Source organism: Primulina eburnea, chromosome 12 (genome assembly GCF_022965805.1).
Source record: "Primulina eburnea isolate SZY01 chromosome 12, ASM2296580v1, whole genome shotgun sequence".
NCBI lineage: Eukaryota > Viridiplantae > Streptophyta > Magnoliopsida > Lamiales > Gesneriaceae > Primulina > Primulina eburnea.
In genome coordinates, this window is record NC_133112.1 from 5240396 (window position 1) to 5251818 (window position 11423).

The 11423-nt window shown below is 34.8% G+C and overlaps 1 protein-coding gene and 1 pseudogene across 2 annotated transcripts; both read left to right on the forward strand.

Annotated features, from left to right (window-relative positions):
• Positions 1-1321: 1321 nt before the first annotated feature.
• On the forward strand, positions 1322-5673 carry LOC140808016 (protein ABIL2-like; annotated as a pseudogene).
• A 2195-nt stretch (positions 5674-7868) lies between these two features.
• LOC140808438 (E3 ubiquitin-protein ligase WAV3-like) lies at positions 7869-11008 on the forward strand. 2 transcript variants are annotated; one of them, XM_073165578.1, is made up of 2 exons: positions 7869-7957; positions 8664-11008. In XM_073165578.1, exons 1-2 carry the CDS (start codon positions 7937-7939, stop codon positions 10440-10442), a joined length of 1800 nt encoding a protein of 599 aa, XP_073021679.1. In that variant the 5' UTR covers positions 7869-7936; the 3' UTR covers positions 10443-11008. The 2 variants fall into 2 exon arrangements, with proteins under 2 accessions (XP_073021679.1, XP_073021680.1); XM_073165579.1 differs by lacking the exon at positions 7869-7957 and adding an exon at positions 7976-8250.
• The last annotated feature ends 415 nt before the right edge of the window (positions 11009-11423 follow it).

The window sequence follows — 11423 nt, forward strand, 5'->3', positions numbered from 1 at the left end:
CTCGTCCAAACACTTCATCTCTCCCACACACGCCTTTCTCCAACTGACATGGCGGAAAAATTAGGGAAAAATTAGGAAAATGGGGTAAATCAGCCGTTCCTCTCGCCAAAATCCGACGGCCGTTCTACCGTTATCGCGGTGATTATCGGAGCTTCAGAGCACCATCCTTTCCAGGTAGGAAATTTGTATTGGCCATTGAAGTTCCGGGTATGGAACGGCCTGAACGATACCGATATTGCGAACCATGCTCGTGAATGTTCGGAGCGAGCTAACTTATTACAGGTTGTGGATTATCAAGCGTGTGCTGATGCAGGTTTCTCGGAGTGACTCTGTAATACCATCCACGCTCTTAGTGGTCTGGAGTTGGATAAATCCGTATCTGTACTCTGGGCAATGTAGAAGCAAAGAAACTCTATTCTCAGAGAAGGCTTCGTTCGTGTAGGTATCTTGTAATACGCGGTCACGAATCTTTATCTGTAAAACGGGTCAATTTTATAGATATTCACGATAAAAAGTAATATTTTTAGCATAAAAAGTAATATTTTTTTTATAGATGGCCCAAATAAAAGATCTGTCTCACAAAATACAACTCGTGAGATCGTCTCAAAAATTATTTGCCTCGTTCCATTTCATATCTACGAAATCGGAAAGAGGACTAACACGTAGATAGCAAAAATACATTTGTAACACTTTTTTTTCGAAACTAACTCTCTCAACTGCCTGGGCGAAATTATTTATTTGGCCAGCCGACTTATTGAATAATGCAAAACTCAAGACACCATAATAAATTGGATGGATGATGAATTCGCCATTAATTATCAACTTGGTGAGCCCAAATCCTGAAAGAATTAACAGCTCGATCGAGACAACAAAAATAAGTTGGATGCGTGATTAATTTGCAGCAACTTACACCCATTATTAACCATGCATCGTCATCAAATAAATGAAGATCATCAATTTCCCACCAAATAATAATAATAATAATAATAATAATAATAATAATAACCAATATCTTTTTTTCCTGTCAATTGGAAATCTCTCTGATCCGCAGTAATAATCAAATTATTTTTGAAACAAAAATTATTGGTTTTGCATAATTAATACATTAATGATTTGATGATATTCAATTGTTTGGCAAAAACTTGTGTGAGACGGTCTCACGGGTCGTATTTTGTGAGACGGATCTTTATTTGGATAATCCATGAAAAAGTATTACTTTTTATGCTAAGAGTATTACTTTTTATTGTGAATATGGGCAGAGTTGACCCGTCTCACAGATTGTGATCCGTGAGACGGTCTCACATGAGACATACTCCAATTGTTTTGCCCCTATAACTGGCGGCCGGTGCACTTCTCTTGCATCATGCATGTATAGTGAGTGGTAGTGCCTTTTTTAAGGATAGCTTGAAATTTAAAGTATATTTAAAATGTATTTAATGAAGGGTTTTTCTTTCTTTTTTTCTTTTTTTAATAACAATACATTCTATCTAACAAACAAAGGTGTTGTCACACCCGAGATCAAGGTTAGATATCGATATTGTTAACAATTAAAAATCGTAAAACAACAAATCTAGTAGTAAAAAAAAAACCAGTCTATGTCATAATCAAATCATTGTCTTTACAATTAAATGAAATCAAAAGAGTGATGAAGCGTGTAACGTGAAAATAAAATGATAACATAATTAAAATGATAATTATGATTGGTTAGGGCTTCATCACCATCTCCAAATATGTTCTGGCTATTCTTCTTCGACTTGCTCCTCATTCTCATATAGAGATGGAGTTAAAGGGTGAGTATTTTGTGAAATACTAGCAAGTAAGAGTCGATCGACACAGAAAGAAAATAATATAAATATATATAATTTTGAAGATTTGAAAGAGTCATGTCGCAGATACATGTCTCGACAAAGTCATGACAAAGAATAGGCAGAATGTAAAACATAGCACAAAATGTAACATAGACATATTATATTCGTAGTTGTATTGCACTGCTATTTCATTTCATTTTTCATTATATTACTAATCAATCCGTTATATGTAATTCTTCTAAGGGTAAGACCAAATATCGGTTTTTTTAAGGGGCGAGACCATATATCCGTTATTCTTATCAAACGCATCAGGGTCATAAACTTATCGTTTCTTGTTTCGGAAAATTTCTCTTTATCATTTCTAATTTGAATCATAATAGTACCTTTGAACTTATAAACATGTTTGTAACGAAAATAAACATAATTAGCAAAATAGTACAAATCAAATGTCGAATAGAACAAATCATATTATGAATGATCGATTAAAAACATACATATTTATTTTAAAACATAAGCTCATTTACCTATTTTTTCTTGAAATAAAACGTGAACGAAGTTGTAGAAATGATCGAACAAGTGTTGTTTCTTACTATCGAAACTTGTTTCAAATGGGACGTTGTTTATGCTTGAAAAAAGGTGTCGATTGGTTCGATTCTTGGACAGATTTTCTGTAGAATTTCATTACTAGGATGCTCCAAAAATGTTGCAGCCATGGGGCTCAAAGTTGATGGTGTTTTGATGCTTTTAGGTGTAATTTTACTAATGAACTTGATGGATATTTATAGAGGTATAAAGTGGTGGTTACCACCCACTACTTCCTCCCACTATCTCAATCAACCACCCATGACTAGACCATGATTACCCCCATGTTGTGCCTCCATAACTCCTCCACAGTAGTGGTAGAAGAAAGTGGATACTGGTAGTGTAATTTTTTGACCGGGTCTTCACGGGTGCGAGTTCTCATATACTTGTGACTTGTACCTTTCATTTTTATCAACAAAAATTAAGCTACTTTCTGAAGTTGTCTTTGAACCAAATGGATTCTCCCATAACGGGAAATGCTGCACCATTTTCAAACTCAATGGATGATATATCCAAACAACACAGCTCCCAGTTTGCTAGTAGCTTGAAGGTAAAACTCTACACCTGTGTACATACTATTTATTAGTTGATTTGATTTTTAGAAAGAAAACATTTTTTGATATAACAGAGTTTTTTAAACAACTTTTTGAACCCTTAAAAGCAGTCTCATATTGTGAAACAGTAAACTGTTTTTTGTCTCTACTTGTACTCATGCATGAAGCAATTTTATTTAAGTTTCTTGGGCATTATACATGAAAGATTCTTCAACCTTGAATAAAAATCTAGATTACTGGCTACTTTTTATTGCATCTGACGTTCTCATTACTTACATTGATTTTAGGATTTAAAAAATCTGAGGGAACAGTTATATTCGGCAGCCGAATATTTCGAGTCATCCTATGTCAAACAGAATCATAAACACTTGTACGTCATTAATAACAGATCCTATATATTATTTGTTCTGAACTCGAAAGAATCGATACAGATTTTGCTACAGATTGGAATTTGATGTATTCATGTTTTCAGTTTGGTAGAGGGGTCCAAAGATTATGTTGCTAGAGCTCTTGTTCATACTGTTGATCATTTTGGCTCTATGGCTGATAAACTCAAAAAATTCTTGGATGAGAAGGCCAATGAATTCTCTGATACAAATATTCGATTTTCTTCCATTCAACAGGTATAAATTTTTGAACTCTTGCTGAATCTACACCATAAAAATTGTTGATTTTGTGGTGGAGGATTTTTGCCTTGTCCAAAAATTTTATGGTATGGCTGATATTTGTATGAATTGGAGGATCCTTTTCTGTACATTTTTCCTGTGGTAATTAAATAATATATTCTGCTCAAATTTTTCCCATATTACAAAAGGTACATTATAGCATATATTTAATTGCATGTATGAAAGCGTAGAGATTAAACACTTACCAAGGATTCTTGGATTTGAGAGGCCTATCTAAACAGTCGATGATAAAGCACCATAAGAAGTACAACATTCCAGGCAATTACCTTCGTCATTTTTTCAGTAGCCCTTCAACTATCAATCCTTATTTTCTGTATTTAGACATCAGCTTATCATTGTCCTGTCAAATTTTTTTTTGGGGGTGCAGTTGCAGATAATGTTATATCATCCAAATCAAAGTTTTTGCACAAAGATTGCAGTCCATGTCCTGAATATGACAAGCACCAACCAGATCAAAGTAATTGTTTTGTTTTATTATTTTTTTAAAAAATTGGTTCTGTTCATTTTCTTTAAATGCTCTGGTGATAAGAATTTGTGCATGAAAGGCGAAGGCACTTAACATTCAGTGTAAAATTTCGATAGGAAACTACGTTTTTTTAACTGTCTAGGTAAACTTGTATATCTATTGTGTTAATGGGATTTTTAGTTTTCTGCATGAACAGAAACAAAATTTATGTTATGGTCCCGAGTTATGGATCAAGTTAAGGGCGATGAACCGTAGATTTATGATGAAATTGAGGGTCGTTTTGGGTAGACATTTGAGGCTCTCAAGATCTTTTAGCACTAATCTTTTAAGAAGATGTATGTTTAACCATTTATTTACACTACCTTCATTTTCTCCGGTTCAATTAAATTTGTATCTCATAGTCATCAAAATTGAATATTTATAATGCCTATGATTTGTAATGAAGTGAAAACTTACTTTTGCGACAGATATTCCATTCGATAAAGCTTTTCAAGCAGCAAAATCAGAGCATAAATCATCTGTATTAAGGTAAATGATAACATCAGAAAAATGTGGTTTTTTCTTTATCATTCATTTTTTTTTTTGCGACATTTCTTGTTTATGAATCTAGCTTTCAGTTTGATATTCTTTTATGCAGAAAAGGACAGTCAAGGATAGAAAGTGCTGAAAATTCTCCAATTTCTAAAGTCTTCTCTTACACAGGGATTGTATCTGATAGAGAATCAGGTGAGTGCATAGTATATTTAGATTGAATGATTCATCAAATTGTAACTCTCTCAAAAATTGCAGTTTTGAGTTTATTGTATTTACATTGACGATGAAATATGATTATAATTCTTAATCGAGATTCTTGTCTATAAACTATGCTCGTTCGAACGTCGTTAATGGGTTCCTATAAGCGTTCGGGATCACTCGATTCATTTGATTTGCATACAAATAAGCCCCCATGCAGAGCTGAGTTACATGCTCAATTACAATATTTTAACATGCTTCCTTCCATTCAAACCAGGGAGATGCTCAGGCTCACCTCTTCGTTTTCCACTCAGAAGGTCGGGAACAATCCCTTACAGATCAATGTCACCTAACCTTTCTAACAAAGAACACAAGGTAAGCAATGAATTCCAGCCTTCTAATCTCAGATATTTCTGTATGCAGTCTAGCTTAGATGAAGAACATCAATTAATCCTTTTGATGCCATGTGTACAATAAATATTATTGCAGAGTTCATTAGAACTAAGACGAGCCATTTCAGTTTGCAGAAGATTCGAGATGAGAAATCAAGAAAGAGATACTGAATCTTATCTCAAGAGAAGTAGCCATGTATTCAAAGCATTTCTTAACATACCTAGATCAAGAAAGGAATTGTAGATTAATGGAGATGACAGATACAGAGAGTTCCATTACTAATATATGCATGATCATGGTCATTTTAATGGTTTATCTACTCAGACAAATATTTACCCGTCTCAGATTTTAAATGCTAGCAGTCGATTGTGAATTCTAGTAGACTGTAGAGTGTAGCTAGGCTATTTAAACTTAAAGTACGTAAATAACAAAACTACATACATTGAATATTACTGTGCATACAAAGAGATAAGATGAGGTTATTTCCAAAGGAATTTCCGTTAATATAATAAGATAAAGAATAGTGTCATAAAAGTACAAAATGAGTTTATGAGGATGCCGGTAACCATTTAATTACATTCAAGTTTAACTGAAATAAACAACAATCTTTGTGTGCAATTTTTATCTTTTAGGCTTTTATCATTATGTTGAAGTGTATCTTTGATTAAAGGAAGAATGAAAGAGATACTGTTCAAGAAAATCCGCTTTCCAACTCAACAGCCAAAAATTGAGCAGAAAAATAGAATAATGCTTCCTTCTATAACAAACTAGACGATTTTTGCGTGAAGGAAATCACCGGGTCCATTCAAAAATACAGAGGAGCATACAAACATGTCGAAAGGGAGATACATTACCTGGATAATCCGAACATTTTAAGACAGATAATGATAATGCAGAATTTACAGAACTTCAGCATTTGACGTCATGACCAAATCATCTGCATCAAACTGCAAGATTCTACCTATGAAGGGATTGCAGGCCACATATTATCTGGTTTGAATATTTTGAACACCGTATGAACATGTTTATGAAGGGGAGTTTTACTGGAAGTATTACATATTTGTTTTTGTTCAAAATCCAAGATCAAAACTTGGGAACTCGGCTATTTCCTTTGTAATGACATCATACATTAGAGTCTCCGGTTCAACATTGGAGGGATCTTGAGAAGCACCTTTATTTGATCAGCCATACCAAAAGCATGAACTCCTCCTTCATGGTCTACCCTACTAGTTCCTTTGTTTTCTTCACAAAACTACAGCAGCGAGAAAAAAAAATTTGCTACTGTCAATAAAGCTCAAAATTCATATACTGCTACCAAAACATCTTAACATGTTTGACCTTTTCTACTATATTGGAGCTCAAATCATTTATTGCTGTAGCATTTAGTTTAGTTCCACGCTCTGCAAGGTAATAGAACACCAAATCATCATAAAGAGCCAGATTCTAGGCATGAAAGTTAGAAACATAGCTTGCCTCTGCATGAAATGATTTGGCGGTGATTTTCAAGTTCCACATTTTTGTTTGCTATCATGAGAGATGCTGATGTTGAAGTTGTTTGTCCAAATGAATTCAAGGTCCGGGTTTCCGGTATTTGAGGCTCTGCAGCTGAAGAAATTGTCTCCAACTCACTATTATCAGTGTCCTCAACATTACAGGTGAGCACTGTATGGTGAAAAGTTTCAGAGCTGCAGTAAAGTAAGGAAAAGATTAAAAAGAAAATTAACACTGACTAAGGTTAGTAAATGACCGTGAATGAGTGTGATTGTCTGTCATATATATTCCACCACAAAGCAGGATTAACTATGAAAGTGTGTGGACATGGCCAATGGAGAAAAACGATGCATTGTCCAAAGTTTTCCATGATGCAACATGTTCCATTGTTGTTAACCAGATTGACAAATCTTCATCACAAAAAGTTAGTTGACATTATCTTAATAGAAAGTGTGAGCTCGGTCGAACAACAAAATCATTTCCCACACAAGTGAGATTCAGATATAGGAACAAAATTTTTGGATACTTCAGCAATGTTTCCTATGTCATCGAAAGAACCCGAAAAATTCAACGACAAATATTGTATTTAATGATGTTTTTCAAATTTTGTTATTTGTTTTTTTTTCTAATTGTATGATCTATAATCTATTTAGTTTATTTGTATTTTAATTTAAATTATTTATTGAAATTAAAACCACATTAAAATTTTGTATGATGTTTATCATTTTATTTTGTTAGAGTTATTGTTTTCTACATAGTACATAAATTTATATGTGAATACAATATAATTGATAAACACGTTATTTCATTCATTGTCTAATACAAGTACATAATTTTAATTTTCAGTCCAAATAAAAAAATGACTCTTTTATCCGGTGTTTCATCGTTAAGATATCTATGTATATGAAAATAATAAACATTTCACTTTGATAAAAAGTCACGTTCTTTTCATTACGGTATTTCTGAACAAGGTCCTGGATAACAAGCCTTTATCATCATATATACTAATTTTAATAATAAATTAGATAAAATAATTGTCCGTACATCGCACGATTCAAAAACTAGTATATATATATATATATATATATATATATATATATATATATATATATATATATATATATATATATATATATATATATATATATAACAGAAGTTCGCGGTTCGCACACAAGATTTTCACTCCCGCTGCACGATCAGAAACAAGCCAAAGACGAGAATTCCATGGGTCCTCAAGCAGATAATGTAAAATTTTCTGAATGTTACTGATTGGGTTACTTATTTCTTCTTTCCTCTTTTCTTTTTACGTTTCTTGTTTTGCGTTTAATTGACATGATCATGTAGCAAAATTCTTGATTATGATGGTTTACTTGGGTTTATAATTCACTGGTTCCGATTCTATTTGTTGCGATTTCCTGGATGGATTGTAAAGATTGTATTTCTAAGTGATTAGATTGGTTTTCTAGTTTTGTAGTAGTTACATAGAGGGTCCGTATGATTTGAAGACTCCATTTGATGATTAATTCGTTGTTTCTCCGGTGATTTAATCTTTACTTTCACCCATGTTTATGTATTTGTAAGATTATCGACATTTTCATTATGATGGGCTAATCTCTCAAATGCATTATGGTGATTGACTTCACTTTATTCGAAATTTTTTCCTGGTTATGTACAATTTGGGAGTTGATTTCTACCATTGGTTCTTTCTTAACAGAATTATTGATGTAACACTGGGAGAATTTCCAAATATGATTTCTGCAACATATTCTTGTTTGAGATTGTACAATGTGTTATAAGTGGTGGTTGACAGTCAGTTTTGCCTAGTACTTTGCGTGCAAAAATACTGATAATTCATGGAATCTCATTGTTATAGTTGTGAGTTTACCTTTTGAAATCAACTGTTATGTAGAAATTAATATTCACATACACTTAATTTTTCATTTTGTTTCAGAAAACATGTGACATTTGCTTGGAGTCTATGGAATCGGGGCAAGGCCAGACCTTCTTTACTGCTGAGGGTGCTCTTTCCTTCCATTTTAGCTGCGTAAGCAACAGTGTTACATATGGCAATTACCTTTGTCCTGTTTGTCGAGCTAAATGGAATGATCTTCCTTTGGCTGTTCCAAACTCTAACACGAACGTTGATAGTATTTTCGCTCCAAATCCGGTCGCTCGTGTTATGCATGAACCAAAACTGATTCTATTTTCTGATGATGAACTGCCACCTTTGGTCACCGCTGATCCTATGTCTTCTGCTCCACCTGCTGACCCACAAAATATCAGTATCAAGACCATTCCGGAGCGGGTCGCAGTAGCTTCTTGGGAATCTGTTTCAGAATTTTCTGTTCTTGTTCAAATAATAGCACCACCGGAGGAAGACTTAGGTAAAACTCCCATTGATCTTGTTGCTGTGCTAGATGTTAGTGGCAGCATGCATGGATCAAAATTGGCACTCCTGAAAAGAGCTGTTGTCTTTGTGATCGATAGGTTGGGTCCTTCTGACCGACTTTCGATCGTGTCATTTTCAACTCGTGCTCAGAGAGTTTTATCCTTGCGCAGAATGACAGAGGATGGGCGCGAAAATGCTAAACAGTGTGTGAATTCACTCTTGGCAAGTGGCTGCACCAATATTTTAGAAGCTTTGGAGATGGGAGTTCAGGTTCTTGAAGAAAGGCGGTACAAGGATCCGGTCGGTAGCATCTTATTCTTTTCAGATGGAATGGATACTTGTTACCGTGGCACACATTTTCCATGTCCAGGACAGCCTCCACCTTATCTGCATCTATTGCCTGCTTCTATCTATCCCGAAAACCACCGAGGAATGGGAGATCATGACCAACAACCACCATTTCCAGTTCATACATTCGGCTTTGGTGAAGATCATGACCCTCTTTCACTGCAAGCCATATCTGATGTATCAGTTGGTCATTTTTCTATTGTCAACTCTTATGAAGCGGTGGAAGATAATGTTGGTCTCTGTATTTGTTTTCTGCATTATGTTTTAGCTCAGGAGCTTTGTTTAATAGTGAGGTCTGCATCACACGGAGTCCAAATTCTATCAATATCTTCAGAAAGATATGTAAGTGGTAAAATCTCTAACAAAGGATCACAAGCTTTAATAAATTTTGAGGATTTTATTTGGGAGGAGGAACAAGATTTTATCGTTAACTTAACGGTTCCCGTAGTTTGTAGCGTTGGAGATGCCGAAAATGATTTGATTACTACGTCCCTTTTGGATATTACATGTTCTTACATATCAGTAGTGTCAAACGACATGGTACAAATTGATGGTGACCGAGTCACCATACGGAGACCGATATTTCCAACCCCTCTGGAGACGACAGTAAGTTTGAAAGTTGATGAGAAAAGGAACCGTGTCTTGGCAGAACAAGGCTTCATTGAGGCTCAAGAAATGGCAGAAACAGGTGATTTAACAGGCGCGCGTGCTCTTCTATTGAATCGAAGGTCAACCCTTCTTGCTTCTGCTTCTGGGCAAGCAGGTAAGTGTCGGTGGCTCGAAGCCAGAATGGAAGAGATGGGGAAAAGAATGGAAAGTAGGGAGTTGTACGAACGTGATGGCAGACCCTATGCTCTTTCAAATATGCGATGGCATGCCTATCAAAGGGCCATAGCCAGAGGCAGCAGCGTGCATGGAGCAGTGGAATCAGAGGGTTTTCTCTGTGGTTGTGCTGCACCACAAGGTCATGGTGAGCAAATCTCTTCAACTTAGCAAGAAAGGGAGCAGCCCTCCAAGTAAAGAATGAGTCATATCCGTGTTTTGCTCAGTTTTCTCTACCAAGTTGTGTGCTTGGTAATTACAGTTTTGATGCAATGTACAGGTTCGGCAATAACTAATTTTGTTCTGTTTAGATGCTTTTCTTGAAACTGGAAGATGATAGTTTTTAATTCATAGGATTTGTGAAAATAGTACTTCAATACCTGATGAGTTGCTTGCCTTTGAGAGATGTAGTTTACATAAAAGCTGATATGACTTGTGCATATAGCCTATCATTTCTTATGTGATATTTTTGTTTACATAATGTGAGTGTTTCTTGGTATCTCATACATCTTCATGTAAGTTGCAAGAACTATATGGTCATTGGTAAGTGAGTTGTGTGGCTATCCTTTTGGAGCTTTCGAGACGAATAAGATGTTTGTGTCGTATGGCTGGCTCGAAACCATTGAGGGCAGAAAAGTGATGTCGAAGTTCATCGATTAAGAAGTTTTAACCGTGAGAAGGAGAATCATGCTTTGTCATTGAACCTTTTTAAGTTCTTTATTCTTTATCATTTTAGTTTACCACTAGATAAATGCACGTGTGTTGCACGTTGAGAAATAGAGATAATTTGTATATGATAATTTTATTCAAATATGTTTAAATAGATAAATAATTAATTATTTTGTTACAAATGAAATCATCACATTCTCTTGTCTTTGATTTGAAGATTTCTTGAAATCTTTTTGTGCCCGTCGGTTTTTATCTTCTTTTCTCTTTTTTTGTACTCGGCAATTGGTTCTTCATCTCAAATCTCTATTTCATCTTCGTCTTCATGGATCTTCATGTTTTTGTTGATGTTTATTTCATTTGATTTTTCTACCTTTGGTGGTACACTGCTTTGTTTAGTTGGCTTGATAATCTTCCGAGATCTCCGTTTCTTGATATTGACATTTGTTGTTGGATAATTGTCATGTATCTCAATAGCTTCTGCCA

Bases quoted from the DNA above. Each gene is read 5' to 3' on its own strand.
- LOC140808438 (XM_073165578.1), top strand. From the start codon at position 7,937: ATGGGTCCTCAAGCAGATAAT. The intron at 7,958-8,663 runs GTAAAATTTTCT...ATTTTGTTTCAG, and splicing joins TGGGTCCTCAAGCAGATAAT to AAAACATGTGACATTTGCTT.